Consider the following 22,432-nt stretch of genomic DNA (forward strand, 5'->3'; position numbering starts at 1 on the left):
GCTAGGCATGGTAGCGCGCTCTGTTGGCATCGATTGGAATTAGTTTGAAATTCCTGCAGACTGCCAATGCATTTCAAAGGGTAGCTTTTATGTTGCAGGAGTTTGAAATAATATCAATAATTGATGCAAAATACGCTTCATAATTACACAACAAATTTATTTATTTTATTATTTGTAACTTGTTTTGCCTAATCTGCATTTTCAACTGTCAATATTTGTAAAACTGGAAAAGTAAAATGAAAAGTAAAAAGTAAGTGTAAAAGTATCTTGTTAAAATTTATAATTGATCAATTTCAAGTGTTTCAATTATAACAATTTGTTATTGAACAATTTAATATTACCAACCAAATTTTGAATTGTTCGAACTTGAATGCGAAGTTGAGTACTACTAGCCTCTGCACCATGGCTAAAATAGTCAGCCTATTTTTAGCAGTGCATAGTTGTAGAAATATAAATAAGTGAACTACTTGCACGTGCTAGTCGTCTATCTACCGGTATCAAAGTACCACGAAACCCACGTGTAAATCGCGCTAAAATGAGTGATATTCAAAGGTACATGCAAATATGCAGTGAGAAAACCCTTCAAACCAATTCAAAGGGATTCTTCATGCAGTTTGCCGATGCTGTGCAGGACGCTGCCGGACGTGATTGGATTCGCGGTGTTTTCAGTAAACTGAAGACTAACTCTGATAGAATTTCGATTTTATATAGTGATCCCAAAGTAAGTTTTGTGTTAATTATGTCACAGCTAATTAAAAATGAAATTTTAATGGATTTATTAGCTAAAAGACATTGTTTTAACGACTTTATCGCACGTCCAAGAAATTTACCGGAAGAAATCAGCAGAAGTATCCTTGGCCAGGAGATTTGAGGCTCAACAAGCGTTCAATAATGATCAACTTCAGAAAACTTTACTGCTTCTTTGTCAAGCTGTTTTACGAGCTCCGAAAACTGGAGAGTTTCCGCAGATGGACGGCGGTCTATCTCTTTGTTTAGCTCTCTGGGCAAGGAGTGATGTTCTCATGCGGCTTAATAAGTATAATCTTGCACTACAAGACGTTCAAGTGGCGATGAAGGAAGGTCTACCAGCTGCGCAGAAAGCGGAAGCTTTTTGGCGTATGGCAATTTGCTACAAAGCTCTAAACGAAGACAAAAAATGTCAAGTTTCTAAACAATTAGTTCTCAAACTACTCAATAACAACGAAAGCAGCAGGATTCTTTTAGAAGACAGTCTCAGAAAGACTTACAAAGACGCAGGTAGTCTTATTAACCCAAGAAGATGCTTAAGTTACCTAGAAGAGAACGTGTTGCTGCCTGGAGGAAGTCGTAAACTGGAAGTAAAAAGTGCTCCTAATAAGGGACGTTTTATTGTTGCAAAGGAGTATATTCCCACTGGAGAGTTGATTATACAAGAAGATGCTTACGCCTCTTGTTTACTGCCTGAAAATTTTGGTACACATTGTCATCATTGCTATGACAGGTAAACTGTTAAGTGTTTTGTGTTGCGCAGTAATAATTATTGATTTTGTATGCTGAAGATTGGAAGCTCCTCTCGGTTGTTATGATTGCTCTTCAGTGGCATTTTGTGGAGTCACATGCCGCGACAAAGCTTTGAGCACCTATCACAAACACGAGTGTCACTTTGTGGATTTACTCATTGGATCAGGGATGAGTATTTTAGCTCATGTTGCTCTGCGAATGATTACACAAAAACCTTTGGACTACCTACTTGAAAGGCATAAGGAGATGAAAGAAGGAAAAGCAAAGGGCGTTTACAACTTGTGTACATTGAGCGAGTTTCGAAATCCGGCGGACTTCCTACAAAGGAGTGTCATGGCCGCGTTTCTATTGAGATGCCTACAGAAATGTGGATATTTTGGGAAAGAAGCAGATTTGGGTACGTTGAATCAAAAGTAAAAGAAATTATTTTTAAATTAAATACATTCGCAGTGATCCCAAATGAAACGCAGATGAAAATCGGTGAATTGTTACTGTACAATTTGCAAATGTTGCAATTTAATGCGCATGAAATTTACGAAACCAAAATTACGTCGGAAAATCGATTGCTCGGAGCAGCCAATTATATTGGTGTAGCAGTTTATGCTTCCGCTGCTTTATTTAATCACGATTGCAGTCCCGCAGTCACCAGGTAAGTGCAAACTTTGAATCCGGATTTCTTGCTTTTTATAATCATTTTGAGTGGTTTATAAATGTGCAAGGCATTTTGTTGGAAAATACATTGTTCTGCGAACTTGCCGTCCAATCAAAACGGGTCAAGAAATCTCCGACAACTACGGCCCGAATTACTCGCGCAAGAATCTCAAGGAGCGCCAAAAGTACTTGAAAGGGCGCTACTGGTTCGAGTGCAAGTGCACGGCATGCACACAGAATTGGCCGCTATTGGAAGGCTTGGAAAAACTCGATTCACGTTTGAAGTGCCCATACTCGGAATCCAGCGTATTGAAAAGAAAGGAGAATGAAAGAAAGAACAATAGTGATCGAAAGGAAGGCGAAACTTTGAAGGAGACTTCTTGCGATTACATGTTCACATTACCAATGAAAGTGAACGATGGGAAATGTCCACGTTGCAAGAATCAAGTCAACTTTAAAGCTATGAGCGAAGAATTCAATAGGGTGGAGGGAATTCTTGATTTGGCAACTAAGTGTATTGATATGAAAGATGTCCAATCGGGGATTAAGTTATGTTGTCAAGGATTAGATGCTTACTACAAGTAAATACTATTTTGATATTACAATTCTATCAGATTTAATATTTATAATTTTGGTTTAAGAATTTCAACAGCTCCACATTACACTGTGCAATTGATTGAAGAATGCCTAAGAGCTTTGTTTGCGGACAGTGGCAATATGTGGGAACCCACAATCGTCGATGCCAAACCAATGAAAGCCAGATTTGCAGCACCTGAAAACAACAGTGCTACAATTAAAGAGATTACCGATGGTTCTAAATCGTAAACAAAGCATTCTACCGTTTTTTTAGATATTTTATAAAAAAAGACACCGTGTTTTACTTGTATGGATAACTTCTATTTATAAATGAATTGCTGTTCTTTAGTCTCGCTTATTCAAACTAATTGACAGATGTATTACGGAGCATCACTTGAGTTCAGTTCAACTGAAGAAGACCCGAGACCGCTGAGATAAAACGCGCCCGACCCGCAAAAGATGGTGGGGGTGTGCTACGTTACTGCTGGGTTGTGGCTGGTTATGTATGAAGTCACAAGGACTCTCTTTGGTATTTAAAGTGTTTCGATTTGTTTCAATTGTGCTTTACACCGCATTATTTTTATTCAGCATTCAGGAACAACAACAGGTATGATTATTATGTAGGCGTTTGATAAAAAATGTAATGTCTTGAAGGCAGTAGAGCGCGTAGTTGAAATTCCAAGTACAGGAATAGTCTCCAGGACTGCTCCATTTCGCTTTGTGTTGGATGATACGAACAGGCGAACCGGAATGCTCCGCGGGAGCGACTCTAGCCCACGTTGCTGCGATGCGCCTCTTGCTGCCATCGTCAGTCGTCCGACAGTTTGCAAACGTGCGCGACGTATTTGCATGCCGCGCGCGAAATTTATTACTCATTAGCGTTTTATGTGCTCGCGTTCGTTTCATCAATTAAAAAATAATAACAAACTAAAAGCCAATATCAAAGACACAACTTACAAGATAACAATCTTGAAACGTCGGTGTATTATGTGTGCAATACGTTAATTAATATTATTTATAAATTTTAAAAGACAATATTCACTTAGTTAATTCGTATAATATAATTTTTGTGATATTTTAAAATGCCTCGTATCAAATTTCATTGTGAAAGTTTCTTGTTCTTGTAAGTATTTGTTATTGTGTTTTTATCTAAACAACAAAAACTTGTTTATTGTATGTGCATTGTTTCGCTTAGTTCAGGGATACATTAAATTGAGCATGCAGTTTTCAACTAAGTTAAAATTGTGTTTCACTAGTTTCTAATTAAAGCAATATTCTGATAAAAATTATAAAGTTTAATTGCATAAGAAAATTGCAATATATACAAATGAAGAGTGCTATACCTGTTTATAACGTAGTATTTTAATGATTTTCATATATAAAACAAAAGTAAACAGAAACTTGTAACTTAATTAACTCACAGCTTCGGAGTTGTGTCTGATTAGCACTTCTACACTTTTTTGTGCTAATGAAGTTAATGGTGTTAAATGTATTTGTATTATTGGCAATGGCACTATCATTGCCAACGTTGTCAACATGTAACCGCTTAAAGCAGTACTAATATTACGTACTTCAAGGAAACATCAACGGTATATTCGAAATTTCATAAGTTATTTCACTAAGATAGTTTTGAATGGCTGCAATCTCTCTTTAGAACTTAGTTTAACATTTACCAAGCGCACGCAAATGCTGCAATTCCCTGGAACGCTCCAAATTGGAACGAGCACAGTTTTGAACAAGCGCAGCAGCCAGACTGTTTATAAAGATTTAATTATTAATGAAAGCTTACATTTACTGCACGACTCAGTCGAGAGGAAGTCTTTGTAAGTTAAACTCGTGAGTGAAATAAAGTCAAGAAAAACGCTGTTGCTTTTAAAACTTTTAAAGTTTGCTAATATGTATTATTGATTACTTGCGAATTGCGAGAGAGAAAAAAACGTGCGATCAGACAAAGTGTAGTTTTTTGGAACGGTTTGCACTCGAGCTGGCGTAACCGGAGCAAGGGTATTATAGAGTGGCATGAGCAGTTCAAAAATCTTAATTGTACTTTTCCAGCACACAAACATTCCGACAGCACTTCGTCCGACGGTCAACACGATGAATCGCGACAGGTTCCCAGCGGTATCGCACAGCTATCTATCTATTTTCTGTTTTGTTTAATTATTTATCATCGTTATGCTAATTATTCCGCGCTTGACGCGTGTATGCGTGAGTCCGATCGACCGTCGTGGCGCAATCGCTTCATAAAAATATATGCTTCACGCCCAAAATGTAGGTCACATTTATTTAGCTTCGGCTTTAATTTAAACAAATCCGCGCGCACAATAATCGTAATAAAATTGAAAAATAAAACGTGCACGTGAACCACTCTCGTCAGAGTATCTGGCGGGCTGGTGAGCGGTCGTGTTTGCCGAAAAATATAACCGACCACATTTCATTTCGTACGCATATAAAGGTCGCACGGCGTGATTTTGTTGCGAACGCACGTTTCGTACCTTCTGTAATTCTGTAATTAGCTACGCGACCCTCGAGGTAATCGCATGGGAGAAGAGAAATGTTGCGAGTTTATTGTTTGATGCTGGTCGACAGCGACCTTTGCTTGTGCAACATTGCCATTCAACTTCCAAGATCCATCTCCTTTTGTAATGTAATTAATGATGTTGCGATTTTCGTGACAGCGCAGATTGAATCCACCTGCGGCTGAGTTTGCCAATGATTTCAACATGCCATAAATCCATAAAAGTACACTCAATTCATCAATTCTACTTAATTGTATGACACATTATACAAAAACTGGTTCTGATTAAGTTTTAAACAATTTGGTGCAAATTGATTTATTTCAGATTTATTTGCATTGTGATCACCTCAACAAACCAACATAATTGTCCCGAAACGGAAGGATGCCAAAGATTACAGTCACACATTCAAAATGAGACACACAACGAAATCATCTGCAGGCGGGTAATCGACGTCGAGTTTTCGATTGATGTGCACGCAATTCATCTGTGTAAATACGACAACGCAACATTTTACCTGAAGCATGTCATCAAGAAGTTACCAAACGTTCGCCAAGTTATTATTTTCGACAGCAAGTTATCCTATCTCATTGGACCAAACAGATATAATCATATCAACGTAGGTGATAATTAAGTTTGTGGTTTGTCTATTGTGCAACTAATGATTTGATCACACTGCTAGTTGTTGCGGATAAATAATTCGACGTTAAAGCGCGTTGCCGACAACCTGCTGCACAATATGAGTCAATTGCATGTCTTGGATTTGCGCAACAACTCGTTTGATCGCCTGCCCAATCAATTCACCCAGTATCCGGGGCTCCAACTCAAGGATGTTTATTTATCCAGTAAGTATGCTACTTTTATTCAGCAACAAAAAAAAACAATAAAACGTGATATAATTATTGTAATAATAAGCGCCTTGGGTTCATAAATTCAAGCGTTATTATATCAGTAATTATGCATATATCAACAATCAATTATTGTGCAGTTAGAAGAACATTACACTTGGAACATTTGACTTGTTCCTTTTTTTTCAAACTTTTATGAGGTTACATTATACAACTCTAGTAATAATCTGCAATTATTGTTTTATTATTTCAAATTGCTGAATGATTGATAAACAATATTTGTTAGGATAATTCGCTTGTTTCTTTATCCCTCAACGTGGTTAGCTTCGAGTACATGTAAAACAGTCAGCCATTTTTGAAAACTGACATTTTCTGGAAAGTCTGTATCCGTGAGCTCACGCGCCTTGCAATCTTGAGCGTTCATGTAACCAATCATCTTAGCAATATGAGGAAAAAGCTTGTACAATTGAATCATCGAATACTTTGGCGAGTTTGGGTTGATGATGGACCAATCTGCCCCAAGAGCTTTATCAGGTTTTGCTTCAATTGGGCTTGCAAGCAGCGGTGCTGTAGCGGCGTGTTCAACATCATCGTTTTCCACAATAACGGTTCTTGGTTTGAGGGATACTGGCCTAGCTGTTGGTAGGACAATTTCACGCTCGGCCACAGGAAATTTTATTACCGATGGCGAAACTTGTGGAACCTGGGAATGTTGAGCGTAACCGATGGGAACAGCCACTTCTTCGTATCTTGGGTAAATAGGAGTTTGGACTGTTTCTGGCTGAATAGATGCTTGAGTTTCAGAAATTGTCACATCAGATGGAACGAGGGCCGGCTCAATATTTGACTCTTCCAATTCGTCATCTTCTCGGAGATGCAGTGGTTCCGTTGGCGGGATGTTATGATTAATAACACGAAAAGAATCAGCTGGTGGAACAGTTGACACCAATTTCACATCGTCGTCTTCGCTGTGATAAATTGTTGGTTTTGAAGGTTCTGCAACGATTACTTGTGGTACAACAGGTATTGACGGTTTAGGAAGTACTGCAGCCGAGCCATACCGTTCCAGTATTGGCGCGTAACGATGTTCTGAAAAGTCAACTCAATATCTATGGATTTATAAAATTTTGATAAATAATTTACCCTGGCCCTTGATGACCGGCATGCGCAAGATAAATCCAACCGTATCAAATTCACTCTCAAACCATTTCCTTATATTTTGAATTTGGAGATCCTTGAAACTGTCTTCTAATTGATCCAAAATGACGTCTATTTCTTCCAAATTTCGTATGTAGAGGTAATAAGAGTCCACCACTTCAAACGGATCGGCGTCAACCGCCTTATAGTAATGAGGCACCTCGTTTGAATTATATGGAGGCGGCAAGGAAAGAACATCTGTTAAGCTTGCGCTCAACAAACCTGCGATAATTGTCAAGAAAATACCTGAAATCAAGTTAATATGAAATTCTGGTGTAATAAATGGCGTGGTTTAAATATGTACAGTTGGCCATGACTCTTATCAATTGAAGCACACTTTATGATGTTGAGTCTTAAATGAGCCGCGTATTTATAAGGCCAACTGCATAACACCAATTTAGTAAATTTCACGCCTCGTAATTAATTATAGTGAGGCGCGAAATATTGAAAATCGATTTGTCGCATGTGTGAAAGTAACTGCATGAGTGATAACAACTGAGAAAATTTAGAACTCTAAAAGCAAACAGAGATGCACATTATTTTAATTATCAAATATCATTGCAGATAATAAATGGAACTGTCGTCCTGAAAATCTCATGTGGACCCGAAATATAACCACGTCTTTAATCAGAGATTTAGAAACAGTGGATTGTGACGATCCGTTCAATGGTAAACCAGTATTTCATATCAGCAAATTCCAACAGGTAGATATTTGAAATAAATTGGTGAAAAATTTTATAAAAATTGAAAATTTTTCAGGATATAATGTCAGAATGTCCAAGATATTGCGATTGCGAACTATTCAACATTGTACGGGACTTTGAAGATGTCTTAAATCCTATAATAGCAGTGAAGTGTCTGAATCAAGGACTTCTACAACTTCCCAGACATCTTCCTAATTTGACGAAAATTTTGCATTTGGAGAACAACTCCATCAGTGATCTTTCACCTATTGTGACGAATAGGTCTTACAAAGACCTGCTAGAGCTTTATTTGGATCATAATAATATAGCCAGCATTGCTATCTTAGAAGGTGGTGACTGGTTGCAGCGGTTTAATGTATTGTCTTTGAGATCCAACAAATTGGTACAGGTACGTCGCACATTATGATTATTTGCCACATGAAATTTAATTAATAGTGATTAACTATAAGAATCACCTATTTGAAAGGTTAATTTCATGGGAAATTAAGTTTTGCGTGTTTGGTGTAAAAGCGCGTAATGACCTGTAAATCATTCTTGAATTTAAGGTTGATTAACCATCCATTGAAGTGGTAATCAACACGGAATGTAAACGTACCAAATATTCAATTAATCTGATGTAATTTACAGCTACCTACGTACGCTCTTGATAATGCACTCTCCAGGAACGAAAATATGCCTGATGCGGTATTATTCTACCTGGCTGATAATCCGTGGCGATGCGATTGTGCTTACACACCACACTTTCAAGAGATGCTGATGAAGTATGCTCCACAGATTAAAGATTTGCATGAAGTGCGATGTCGTTTTGCGGTGGGTGATGAAAATTCGTTACTTCCTGTAAGGCAATACATTATTTCAAAAAGCCAGCTGCCGCCACTAAATTTTTGATGATTTATTTTGCAGATTGTGAGTCTTACCAGAAATTCTATATGTCGGCAAGCAAATGATTACGCCATTAAACCATTAGATCTAGTGAACATTATTCTTGCATCTTTGATTGTTCTTGTTTTGGGTAAACTGGTCTACGATTATTATTTCTTTAAAAAGACTGGGAGACTGCCCTGGATTGTTAGCAAAATGCCATAATTGCTTAAGACGTTATTATAAAATGGTCCAACTTTTGTGGAAATGTTAAATATTTGTATACGTATTTATTTGTATTTTAGTTTATGTCGCTCTGGTGATAATTGCGTAATCAGCTTTAATTGAATGTTGAGAATGTTGATTCATTTATTTTATGGACAAATCTCCAGTGAAGAATATTATCTTGTACATTGTTAATCTTAAGTTTTCAAACATTTCAATAAATATAACTGGCGGCACTTGTGATTCAACTAGAAGCTTGTTACTTTGTAGGCATTTGTTAGCATATTAGGGCTCATAAATTTAATATTTACTTTTCTGATTTATAAATGGGTATTTGTTTAGACAATGTTGTAGGTTACTCATTACTCTATGCAAGAAATTAGTGTATTTCAACAACAAACAACCATACTTTGAAGCATTGATTTTTGCTTGTTTTAGAGGTTCAACACCATAACTCGCTATGGCCCAAATTTTACACTTTCAGTAGCGTTTTTAGGCCTTTTACCCCATTCAATTAAATTAGTTTAATAGTTTTCATCTGATAGAGAATTTTCCCATCTTCCATAATCTATAATTTTCTAGTTGCTATCTCTTTTAGTTTCGGAGATATTCACTGTCGAAAATCGCCAAATTTCCGTTGATTATATAATATTTATGTATTGAAGGATAAATAAATAATTCATATATTCTTCAATATTCAATAAACACTTGTTAATTTGAATATTATGCCTCATCTAGGTTTGACTTATTGGATTTGTGTACAAAACTGCTATTCAGTTAGATTGGGTGGTGCTTGCACAATTTCGTGTACGTGTGTCACACGGACGCTTCTATTTAAGTGCGTGACCACTCACTGACTGCCTCATAGACAATTCTGCACTGACACATGCGCGCCACATTGTTTGAAACACTTTGTTGTTTTGTGAGGTACTATAAAGTGTCCTCAGATGGCGCAACGATGTAGATTTACCTCGAAATATTCCAGCTAGTGAATTTTGTTTTGTTCAATCGGTGCGATAACGACGAGCACACATTCCACACTTTCGGCTTGTGTTATTCGTTGTTGCATGTTCGGTACAACGTGTTATATTTTCTAAATTGCCGGTGATAATTAGTGTTAATAAACGTATTTGATCTTTTATCAGCTATTTATCGCGTGTGTAATCTTCGTAATTCTAAATTTTGTGCGTTTAATTTATTAACGTGTTTGTGAGTCGGTTGTCGTCGGGCGCCGACCTGCGATATATTGTGAACGCTTATCAATTAATTGACTTGTGAAAAAAATATTTGTCATCAACAGAGGAGCATGGATCATTCTGCTACCAGGTAAATATTGTCATTCCTATGATTATTATGCGAATAACAAGAATTTTAATTCAAAATTTGGGTTCCGACGGAAATCAAATTTATTTTAACATCGCACGAAACGCTGTAACTAATGTTTTGTTTCGCATTTATTTCAGTGTTCGCCAACTTGTCGTCGATATCCAATCTTCCATAACCGGTAAGTTAAATAATTCATTTTTTATAAATCATTTATAAAAAATGTTTGCCGTGTACAATGTAGTTTGATAACGAGAAAAAATGCGTGTTCGAATTAAATATCACTGAAATATTTGATGTAAAATTTGACAATCGGGCAGCATAAGAGATCAGAATTACATTAATCAAATTTTAATTTTTTATTAATTTTTATACTTAATCTATATTCCGGGACCATGTATCATTCATAGATGGCAATAGCATGAACTAAAAATCATAAAATAGACTTGTTTTGTTTATTTCTACATTCTCATGTGTCGTCGTTGAAAACCCCTCACGCAGCACGTTGCCGCATCGTAGTTTAGTTCTGATCGCATGTATCGAGCCAAATCCAATTCGCGTACAAGGTCGCGGGCAGTCGTCGCGTGCCATCGACGCGCCGGTGTTGCGCACCTCTTACTTTCTTCTAATAAATTATGGGGTCCTTCCTTGCTCGGTTATGGCATGCACTATACGTGGATTGTGGCCAATTTCGTCCAGGTATCTGGTACTTTCAAACATATTTCTCGCGACTCGTATCGAAAATTCTCGAAAAACATGATGCAGCACACATACACCATCGGTGGATGTTTCACCCTACGAAATTAAATTATTTTCATTATTCATCAATTTTTCTTAACAATTAAAATTTCATCTCTCAGATTTCCGCTTTAACCAGCTTATCTTATAGAGAATAGTCCGTAGATTAAGACGCTGTGATCAGATCCTAATTATCTCTTTTAGTTTACGAGATATTCGCGATTGAATAGAATGGACAAAAATTGAAAAATGTCACTTTTAGCACTTTTCGACCCTTTTCTCGACCTTTTACTGTAGGAAATATAATTATTTTAAATTTCTATCTGATAGAGAATGTTCCAGTCTTTCCTAATCAGCAATTCGTTGGTTGCCATAGCTTTTAGTTTAAGAGATATTAATTATCGAAAATCCTCGATAAAAATTATCACGAAAAAGTATCAAGCACCCCTTGGCAATTTTTTCTTAAGATTCAAAATTTCATCTCTCAGATTTCCGTTTTAACTATCCTATTGAGAATAGGCCGTAGATTAAGACGCTGCGATCATATCCTATTTATCTCTTTTAGTTTACGAGATATTCGCGATAGAATAAAATGAGCAAAAATTGAAAAATGTCACTTTTAGCACTTATAGTCGCGTTTTTCGACCTTTTACTGTAGGAAATATAATTATTTTATATTTCTATCTGATAGATAAATTTGCGGTCTTTCATATTCAGCGATTTGTTGGTTGATACCGCTTTTAGTTAAAGAGATATTAATTTTCAAAATTGTCGAAAAAAGTATCAAGCACCCCCTTGGCAATTTTTCTTAAGAATTAAAATTTCATCTCTCAGATTTCTGTTTTAACTATCCTATCCTATTGAGAATAGTCCGTAGATTAAGACGCTGCGATCAGATCCTATTTATCTCTTTTAGTTTACGAGATATTCGCGATTGAATAAAATGGGCCAAAATTGAAAAATGTCACTTTTAGCACTTATAGTCGCGTTTTTCGACCTTTTACTGTAGGAAATATATTTATTTTATATTTCTATCTGATAGAGAATTTTCCAGTCTTTTATGATCAGCAATTTGTTGGTTGATATCGCTTTTAGTTTAGAGATATTAATTTTCAAAAATCGTCGAAAAAAGTATCAAGCACCCCCTTGGCAATTTTTTCTTAAGAATTAAAATTTCATCTCTCAGATTTCCGTTTTAACTATCCTATCTTATAGGGAATAGTCCGTAGATTAAGACGCTGCGATCAGATCCTATTTATCTCTTTTAGTTTACGAGATATTCGCGATTGAATAAAATGGGCAAAAATTGCAAAATGTCACTTTTTAGCACTTTTAGTCGCGTTTTTCGACCTTTTACTCTAGGAAATATAATTATTTTATATTTTTGTCTGATAGAGAATCTTCCAATCTTTCATAATCAACAATTCGTTAGTAGCTATCTCTTTTAGTTTAAGAGATATGAATTTTTGAAAATCGTCGAAAAAAAGTATCAAGCACCCCCCCTTGGCAATTTTTTCTTAAGACTTAAAATTTCATCTCTCAGATTTCCACTTTAAATAGCCTATCTGATAGAGATTGGTCTGTAGATTAAGACGCTGCGATCAGATCTTATTTATCTCTTTTAGTTTACGAGATATTCGCGATTGAATAAAATGGGCAAAAATTGCAAAATGTCACTTTTTAGCACTTTTAGTCGCGTTTTTCGACCTTTTACTGTAGGAAATATAATTATTTTATATTTTTATCTGATAGAGAATTTTCCAATCTTTCATAATCAACAATTTGTTGGTTGCTATCGCTTTTAGTTTAAGAGATATTAATTTTCAAAAATCGTCGAAAAAAAGTATCAAGCACCCCCCCTTGGCAATTTTTTCTTAAGACTTAAAATTTCATCTCTCAGATTTCCACTTTAAATAGCCTATCTGATAGAGATTGGTCTGTAGATTAAGACGCTGCGATCAGATCTTAATTATCTCTTTTAGTTTACGAGATATTCGCGATTGAATAAAATGGGCAAAAATTGCAAAATGTCACTTTTTAGCACTTTTAGTCGCGTTTTTCGACCTTTTACTGTAGGAAATATAATTATTTTATATTTTTGTCTGATAGAGAATCTTCCAATCTTTCATAATCAACAATTCGTTAGTAGCTATCTCTTTTAGTTTAAGAGATATGAATTTTTGAAAATCGTCGAAAAAAAGTATCAAGCACCCCCCCTTGGCAATTTTTTCTTAAGATTGAAAATTTTATCTCTCAGATTTCCGTTTTAACTATTCTATCTGATAGAGATTGGTCTGTAGATTAAGACGCTGCGATCAGATCTTATTTATCTCTTTTAGTTTACGAGATATTCGCGATTGAATAAAATGGGCAAAATTGCAAAATGTCACTTTTAGCACTTTTAGTCGCGTTTTTCGACCTTTTACTGTAGGAAATATAATTATTTTATATTTTTATCTGATAGAGAATTTTCCAATCTATCATAATCAGCAATTCCTTGGTTGCTATCTCTTTTAGTTTAAGAGATATAAATATTTGAAAATCGTCGAAAAAAAGTATCAAGCACCCCCTTGGCAATTTTTCTTAAGACTTAAAATTTCATCTCTCAGATTTCCACTTTAAATAGCCTATCTGATAGAGATTGGTCTGTAGATTAAGACGCTGCGATCAGATCTTAATTATCTCTTTTAGTTTACGAGATATTCGCGATTGAATAAAATGGGCAAAAATTGCAAAATGTCACTTTTTAGCACTTTTAGTCGCGTTTTTCGACCTTTTACTGTAGGAAATATAATTATTTTATATTTTTGTCTGATAGAGAATCTTCCAATCTTTCATAATCAACAATTCGTTAGTAGCTATCTCTTTTAGTTTAAGAGATATGAATTTTTGAAAATCGTCGAAAAAAAGTATCAAGCACCCCCTTGGCAATTTTTCTTAAGACTTAAAATTTCATCTCTCAGATTTCCACTTTAAATAGCCTATCTGATAGAGATTGGTCTGTAGATTAAGACGCTGCGATCAGATCTTAATTATCTCTTTTAGTTTACGAGATATTCGCGATTGAATAAAATGGGCAAAAATTGCAAAATGTCACTTTTTAGCACTTTTAGTCGCGTTTTTCGACTTTTACTGTAGGAAATATAATTATTTTATATTTTTGTCTGATAGAAAATCTTCCAATCTTTCATAATCAACAATTCGTTAGTAGCTATCTCTTTTAGTTTAAGAGATATGAATTTTTGAAAATCGTCGAAAAAAAGTATCAAGCACCCCCTTGGCAATTTTTCTTAAGATTAAAATTTCATCTCTCAGATTTCCCTTTTAACTATCCTATCTGATAGAGATTGGTCTGTAGATTAAGACGCTGCGATCAGATCTTATTTATCTCTTTTAGTTTACGAGATATTCGCGATTGAATAAAATGGGCCAAAATTGCAAAATGTCACTTTTAGCACTTATAGTCGCGTTTTTCGACCTTTTACTGTAGGAAAGATATTTATTTTATATTTCTATCTGATAGAGAATTTTCCAGTCTTTTATGATCAGCGATTTGTTGGTTGATATCGCTTTTAGTTAGAGAGATATTAATTTTCAAAAATCGTCGAAAAAGTATCAAGCACACCCCCTTGGCAAATTTTTCTTAAGAATTAAAATTTTTATACTCAGATTTCCGTTTTAACTATCCTATCTTATAGAGAATAGTCCGTAGATTAAGACCCTGTGATTCGTTACGTTTTATCTTTTTTAGTTTACGAGATATTACGATTGAATAATATGGACAAAAATTGAAAATGTCACTTTTAGCACTTTTAGTCGCGTTTTTCGTCCTGTTACTGTAGGAAAGATTTTTATTTTATATTTTTATCTGATAGAGAACTTTCCAATTTTTCATAATCTGCAATTCGTTGGTTGCTATAGCTTTTAGGTTAAGAGATATTAAAAGACACTAATTTTGCTGGTTTCAGGGGTGTTGCAACTAAACCCGACTTTGTAGAGTGACTGTTCTTATATCGGATTGTATGTATTGGAATTCTCTATCAATTTTTGACGTGATAACGTCTTTAAAATCGTTTTAGTCGGGTGAGGTAATTAACTGGCGGGAAACCGATGAAAATATTTTTCGGGTTTGCACGCGATCTTGACGTCTTAGTTAGCGCTGCATCATACCATACTATATCTTATTTTTGTTATCTTTATATTTAGGTGCTATAAAGTTTTAGTTAATTTAGCGAATTAAAAATGAATTAAAGTCACAAATCACAGCGCATCTGATTTGTGTTTGTTTTTAGATGTCAAGGAGTTGAACGTGACCACCGTGTACAATCGTGCCCGCATTCAATTGTGAGTATTGAAATTCTTATCACTTTCATATCTGCTTTGTTTACGTAGCCTGCAATATCTTTTCCTTGTTTAGTCGATCGTGCGATGTTGTTCGGTACACACGTGTTTTGTTCACAATTTGATCTTCATAACTAGTTTGCGCGTTTCTTGTGATTTTACGTGGGTAGTTGAATTAGAATCGATCAGCAATGATAACATTTAGAATTAACGGACTAGTGCGGCGTACAGTTAATGAATTATCGCGCGTGGAAGTCAGAATTGTGTAGTTTTACAATGTGCGCACGTTTTTGGCCGTCGGGCGTCGGATATCTTACGTCAGAGAAGTCCGTCCCAGTGATTTTATTTGCGTAATGATATTAATTTGTGAAACTAAACACTGTTTGTTCCTGTGTGGAACATTTTAACCGAGAAAGTGCACGTAGGTAACTGCAGCATTTACATTCGACGAATTAAACAATTAGTGAAGATGTTTCATGGACGAAATGATTTTATCAGAAGTTAAGGAAAAGCGAGGTAACCGTTGAATAAGTAAATATTCTGAAAATAATTCGATTTTAACAAATAATTTTAAAATTTAACATGTACTCATGTGATTGCATGCAATAAACTATACTTTTAATATTACATTTGCGAGTATATTTGTCTGTTTCCTTTTTGTCGTTTTCAGAATTAGATAAAGATCACATTTGATAGTACATATTTGAAATGCGAATAACAAGTACATAAATGTTGTTTTTAAAAAGGTAACAAAAACAACAACATTTATACCTGAAACGAATAGCCTTTGGTATGAGAGCTCGGTGGCTCAGGTGGCATGTGCATAAGCTAGCATGCTAGAGATTCGTGGTTCGAATCTTAGTTGTAGAAAGCAGTTTTATTAAATAATAAGAAATTTAAAAAATATGGGTTGCATACCACAAAAATCGAATGTTAGAATAAGTTGAAAAGCAGAGTAGAGTACGGAGCAACAAATAGGAATTAGAAGATGGTGGAAGCGCAAGTCGAGAGAGCAGCAGGAGAGAATAGGAGAAGTAAGAAGAGAAGAGAGAGTACAGGAAGAAAAGAGAATAGGGGTGACGGAATTTTTAGATTTTTTGGCACGTATCGTTAAAAGACAGTCTACGGTCGATCTCCCAGAGCACCTCCGGCGCTCTGGTCGATCGCCCACTGCTTCGATGTACCGATTGCTCCCGGCCCATCCTACAGCTACGATGTCTCTGCGCTTCATCCCCGAAATACTCAGGCATATCAACAATTTTTATGGTGGGGGATCACCCCCAGAGAGAGGGAACTCCTTATAAGGACTTGTAAAAATATTTCTAATTTTTAAGTCGCCTCAAGAGAGGGGACACTTAAAAATATTCTTACATGTTTTGACCTGTAGCTGAAATGAAAGACGGAGTACACAAATCATACAGGATACCTTAACAATTTTTATAGTGGGGATCATCCCCTGAGAGAGGGAACTCTCTTAGAGACCTGTATCTGAAATGATAGAAGGGGGTACATTCAAAGCATAAGACATAATATTTCTTACCATTTCTTTATTAATAAATACAATGTAAAATAATACAAGTTTAGATTTTACAAGTCAACAAAATTCATGCCGACATATTGAAACAGGACTTACGACCTGCATCATCGCGCACATACAGACAAGTACCAAATTAAAAACACTAACACTAGAAAATAACTATTTATCACGGAAAACTAATGTACAGGGTGTTACCAAAAGAAAAAGTCATACTTCCAAAGAAAACTTGCAACAATAAACTTAACACATTTTTCGCAGATTGGAAAAGTGATATACAGGGTGTTATAAAAAGATAATCTAGAGTTCAAGAAAGAAAACAGTTGAAAACAAAAAATGTCAATTATTGATGGGAAATTGAGGAAAACAAATATACAGGGTGTTATCAATAAAAAAGGACAATATTTAAAAAGAAAATGGTCTGGTCAAGCAAAAAATATCATGAACTTACAAGGTTTTGGTAAGAGAGGAGGAAAATGTAACATATATAATTCTGCATCTGGGAAAATTATTCTGAACTTATTGTAACACCGCGTTCGCGTGTTTTATCAAAAAAACTACAATTCCTAGCGCAACGAGTACTAGTGCGCACACAAAGAACTTTCTATATAACTCGCGTTACGGAATTTTCTTGCAATAAATTTCAACACAGGGAGATACAGAATTAAATTCTGCATCTGGGAAAATTATTCCGAACTTATTGTGACACCGCGTTCGCGTGTTATATAAAAACTACAATTCCTAGCGCAACGAGTACTACGGCGCACACACACAACTTTCAATATAACTGGCGTACCGGAATTTTCTAGCAACAAATTTCGATACAGGGAGATACTACTACGGTGCACACACACAACATTCAATATAACTCGCGTTACCGAATTTTCTTCCAATAAATTTTGACACAAGGAAATACAGAATTAAATCCTGCATCTGGGAGAAGTATTCCGAACTTATTGTGACACCGGGTTCGCGTGTTATGCTAAAAAACTACAATTCCTAGCGCAACGAGTACCTACTAGTACGCACACAAACAACTTTCTATATAATTCGCGTTACGGAATTTTCTTGCAATACGTTTCAACACAGGGAGATATAAAATTAAATTCTGCATCTGGGTAAATTATTCCGAACTTATAGAGACACCGCGTTCGCGTGTTATGCTAAATAAACTACAATTCCTAGCGCAACGAGTACTACGGCGCACACACACAAATTTCAATATCAAGCGCGTTACGGAATTTTGTCGCAATTAATTTGTATACAGGGAGATGCACAATTAAATTCCGCATGTGGAAAAATTATTCCGAACTTATTGTAACGCCGCGTTCGCGCGTTATATCAAAAAAACTACAAATCCTAGCGCGTGAGTACTAGTGCGCACACACACAACTTTCTATACAACACGCGTTACGGAATTTTCTTGCAATAAATTTCAACACAGGGAGATACAGAATTAAATTCTGCATCTGGGAAAATGATTCCGAACTTATTGTGACACCGCGTTCGCGTGTTATATAAAAAGCTACAATTCCTAGCGCTAAGAGTACAACGGCGCACACACACAACTTTCAATATAACTGGCGTACCGGAATTTTCTAGCAACAAATTTCGATACAGGGAGATGCAAAATTAAATTCTGCATGTGAAGAAATTATTCCGAACTTATTGTAACGCCACGTTCACGTGTTATACCAAAAAAACTACAATTCCTAGCGCAACCAGTACTAGTGCGCACACACACAACTTTCTATATAACACGCGTTACGGAATTTTCTTGCAATAAATTTCTACACAGGGAGATACAGAATTAAATTCTGCATCTGGGAAAATTATTCCGAACTTATTGTGACACCGCGTTCGCGTGTAATGCTAAAAAAAACTACAATTCCTAGCGCAACGAGTACTACGGCGCACACACACAACTTCCAATATAACTCGCGTTCCGGAATTTTCTTGCAACAAATTTCAATACAGGGAGATACAGGTGTTATTTATACCCAGACGTTGATTAATCAGCAATTTTTGTTTGATGCTAGTCCTATCTATAAATTATACTGTAAATAAAAAGAAAGAAATTTTCAGAATTCTCCTAAAAATTAAAATAAAAACCTCTCAGTGAGATGAAACAAGAATTGTCCTTAGCAAATTTTTGTTTATGAATTATTCTCGACCTCTCCTATTTTCACAATTTGAATACCTTATTTTATAAAGAATTCTCCGAAGATTTAGAATCTTCAATCTGAAATAATTGGAATTAAAAAAAGCGAGACAAAAGGGGATAGAGATGGTTAAGGCGGACTTCCGCTGAATTGCATCTTCAAGTACAACTCTTGCGCTTTTGTAAGCAAAGGAAAAACTAAACAGTTAATTTTGAGATGAATCAGCCGAGTACTATCTTATATATTTGCAACACGCGATGGAACGCAATAAATTAAAACAACGTACTCCTAAATACAAACTAATTGAGGGCGTAGAAATTAAAACAAAAAATATATGTAATTGAATTGTAAACTTACCAATGCAGAACTCATGGGACTCCCAGGCACGGCTAATACTGTAAATAAACAAAGAAAACATTTAATACAATTTAGTAATATTATAATCACACAACGGAGAAAAGCAAACAATCTGTGCTGTTTAGTTAAAAGTATCGAGTACTTACCCCAGCACAATTGGTCATCCCAATGATAATATCAAATCAACATGGGAGCGATACACTTAACCGGCATTTATGGACAATAAACGCGCAAACAGTAAATTTCATTACTATAGTCGATTGATGATCGAATATAATGCGAATTTGGAAAGTAGATGTCCGGACAAACAACACGCGTCGCGTAAAATATTGGACCAACCAGATACCGGCACGAAACTGGCTGCAAACTGTGCAAGGAACGACGAAAGTTTATGATAAGAAAGCAAGAGATGCGCATAGCCAGTGCGTCAACGGCGCGCGACCTTGTGCGCAAATCGCTTTGGGATGTTACCTGCGAACTAAACTAAACTAAGATGCGCCAACATGCGGCGTGAGGGAATCTCATGCGATACATTCTCGCGGCGAATGCAATAAGAAAGTGAAAGTTGGATTCAAAACAAACACAATTCTCATGTCAAAGGCTCGCGCTTGCAGATAGTTATAGAAATAAACAATACATGTCTATTTTACAATTTTTGTTAAAATGCTAGTGCCATCAATAAATAGTACAAATAGTAGTTCCTGAATTTGGATTAAAAAATAATAAAAATTTAAAATCCGAATTATGTAATTCAGATTTCTTATAATGAAGGATTGCCCGATTTTACACCAATTATTTTAGCGATATTTAATTCGATAGAACAAGACGGATTAAAGATTAAAAGGAACGAATCGCAGATTCTTAATCTACGGACAATTCTCTATAAGATAAGCTAGTTAAATTGGAAATCTAAGTGAAGAAAAAAGTCATCCTCATGCGGTTACCTACATTCGAGTCACTTCTACCGATGCCCTGAATGGGAGATACTTTTACCGCCACCCTGCTACGGTACACCAAATGAGATTCAACTATACAATTACGATTAATTGCAATATAACTAAATAAACAAATGTAATTAAAATGTGCAATTATCTAATTTTTGTCAAAAAATAAGAAATAAGAATACAACCGTTTCGCTTGAAGTGACAACACATGCCATGCAATTTTAAGGACATTTATGAATATAACAACCTATAAAACACTATGGAAATATGATAATAAAGAAAAACAAACGGCAGACACAGAATCAGTCAATGTGGTTGAGAATATTATTTTATTCACTTACTGGTTAGTACTGTAAAACTTTAATCATAAACGGCATCCGTCGGCACCCTGCTCACGAACAAATGCACAATACTTGCATTTCGCGAACATCTTATAAGCGATAAATCATTAGCGAGAGACAGTAGTCAGCAATAATCACTAAGAACACCCAAAGTAATACGAGTTACCAAATTAAATCCGAAGAAAGGAGAATCGCGACAACCGCGTGCGAACCATCCGTCGAATACGGCGAAACTAATTTTATTTCTGCAGCGTGAGCAAACGATACACGCGGCGCCATCACACGGTCGCGTATATAGTACAAAACTATACACAAATATCGTACGCGAATCACCTGACAATATGAGATAAGAACAAACCGGTCGAATTCCAGTGCGGCGTAAGATCGCAAGGCTGTTTAGACTTTAGACACTACCACATACAAACATTGGACGTGATGTCCAATGAAATATAAATGTTTGTTTACCTTTTCTTAAGCGTTAAAATTTCTTCGAAACAATTAAATCTTAATTCGGATAAAATAAAGAGAAGCATTAGAATATAATTGATAAGTTTGGGTATACAATTACAATCGCACGCATAATATATAGATATATTTTCCTGGCTGTAAGTTTGTAAACCGGAGCAAACCAAATCAGTATATACAAATAATATATTTAAATTCCTTGCAGCTATAAATCCTTAAATTATTATATATACATATATGCACATAATCGCAACGGCTTTATTTGTGGCATGAATGACTGCAACCTGAAACAAAATGCAATTATTATCCCACTCCTGATACTATTTTCGTCTGATTCTCTCGTAGTGTGTTGTAATTTGAAAAATTACAATTTTTAGCACTTTTAATCACATTTTTCGCCCTTTCACCCAACGATATTTAATTATTTTATATTCCAATCTAATAGAGAATTTTCTAGTCTTCCATAATCAGCAATTCGTTGGTTGCTATCGCTTTTATTTTAAGAGATATTAATTATTGAAAATCATCGAAAAAAAGTATCAAGCACCCCCCCTAGGCAAATTTTTCTTAAGAATTAAAATTTCATCTCTCAGATTTCCGTTTTAGCAATCCTATCTTATAAAGAATAGTCCGTAGATTAAGATGCTGTTATACGTTCCTAATTATCTCTTTTAGTTTACGAGATATTTGCGCAATTGTAAAAAATCGTCAAAATTTGAAATTTTTCAATTTTTAGCTCTTTTAGTCACATTTTCGCCCGTTTGCCCAACGATATTTAATTTTTTTATTCTAGTCTAATATTTTTCAATCTTTCATAATATGCAATTCCTTGGATTCTAGCGCTTTTAGTTTAGATGATATTCAGCTTGCCCATTTTTTAAATTTTATCTCTCAGATTTCCGTTTTAACTAGCCCTATAATGCCTGGAACACGAGTCACTTCTACCGCTACCCTCATACGGTGCCCTGAACACGAGTCACTTCTACCGCTGCCCTTGAACGGTGCCCTAAACACGAGTCACTTCTACCGCTGCCCTTGTACGGTGCCCTGAATACGAGTCACTTTTACCGCTACCCTTGTACGGTGCCCTGAATACGAGTCACTTTTACCGCTACCCTTGTACGGTGCCCTGAACACGAGTCACTTCTA

General features: G+C 35.7%; 3 protein-coding genes and 1 long non-coding RNA gene across 6 annotated transcripts in view; 3 read left to right on the forward strand and 1 right to left on the reverse strand.

The window, feature by feature from the left end:
- swi2 (Protein singed wings 2) overlaps positions 1-9,332 on the forward strand; it is a 35,872-nt gene extending 26,540 nt beyond the window's left edge. Inside the window, exons 1-8 of one of the 3 annotated variants that reach the window (XM_065317801.1) lie at positions 3,413-3,850; positions 5,571-5,862; positions 5,926-6,088; positions 7,853-7,992; positions 8,048-8,380; positions 8,620-8,829; positions 8,896-9,103; positions 9,159-9,332. In XM_065317801.1, coding sequence (XP_065173873.1) covers positions 3,810-3,850; positions 5,571-5,862; positions 5,926-6,088; positions 7,853-7,992; positions 8,048-8,380; positions 8,620-8,829; positions 8,896-9,078 — 1,362 coding nt within the window. In that variant the 5' untranslated portion in view covers positions 3,413-3,809 and the 3' untranslated portion in view covers positions 9,079-9,103; positions 9,159-9,332. Of the gene's footprint in view, positions 1-3,412; positions 3,851-5,570; positions 5,863-5,925; positions 6,089-7,852; positions 7,993-8,047; positions 8,381-8,619; positions 8,830-8,895 lie in introns of those variants that run through there. The other 2 variants (XM_065317794.1, XM_065317807.1) reach the window with 2 other exon arrangements.
- On the forward strand, positions 3-3,075 carry LOC135804012 (SET and MYND domain-containing protein 4-like). The gene is made up of 6 exons (XM_065317770.1): positions 3-721; positions 783-1,480; positions 1,539-1,897; positions 1,951-2,149; positions 2,220-2,732; positions 2,793-3,075. Exons 1-6 carry the CDS (start codon positions 536-538, stop codon positions 2,974-2,976), a joined length of 2,139 nt encoding a protein of 712 aa, XP_065173842.1. The 5' UTR covers positions 3-535; the 3' UTR covers positions 2,977-3,075.
- Positions 6,315-7,648, reverse strand: LOC135804050 (uncharacterized). Its single transcript, XM_065317817.1, has 3 exons — positions 7,593-7,648; positions 7,235-7,534; positions 6,315-7,180 (listed from the first exon to the last, which is right to left on the reverse strand). Exons 1-3 carry the CDS (start codon positions 7,600-7,602, stop codon positions 6,396-6,398), a joined length of 1,095 nt encoding a protein of 364 aa, XP_065173889.1. The 5' UTR covers positions 7,603-7,648; the 3' UTR covers positions 6,315-6,395.
- Positions 9,333-10,076: 744 nt separating the features above from the next.
- On the forward strand, positions 10,077-16,107 carry LOC135792292 (uncharacterized). Its single transcript, XR_010548235.1, has 3 exons — positions 10,077-10,404; positions 10,542-10,582; positions 15,432-16,107. It is a non-coding gene; the product is annotated as an uncharacterized lncRNA (long non-coding RNA).
- Positions 16,108-22,432: the final 6,325 nt, after the last annotated feature.

Source organism: Atheta coriaria, unplaced genomic scaffold (genome assembly GCF_025399875.1).
Source record: "Atheta coriaria isolate IRGN ID8LTWV9N9 unplaced genomic scaffold, Caltech_Dcor_3.1 hic_scaffold_1_pilon, whole genome shotgun sequence".
NCBI classification, from domain to species: domain Eukaryota; kingdom Metazoa; phylum Arthropoda; class Insecta; order Coleoptera; family Staphylinidae; genus Dalotia; species Dalotia coriaria.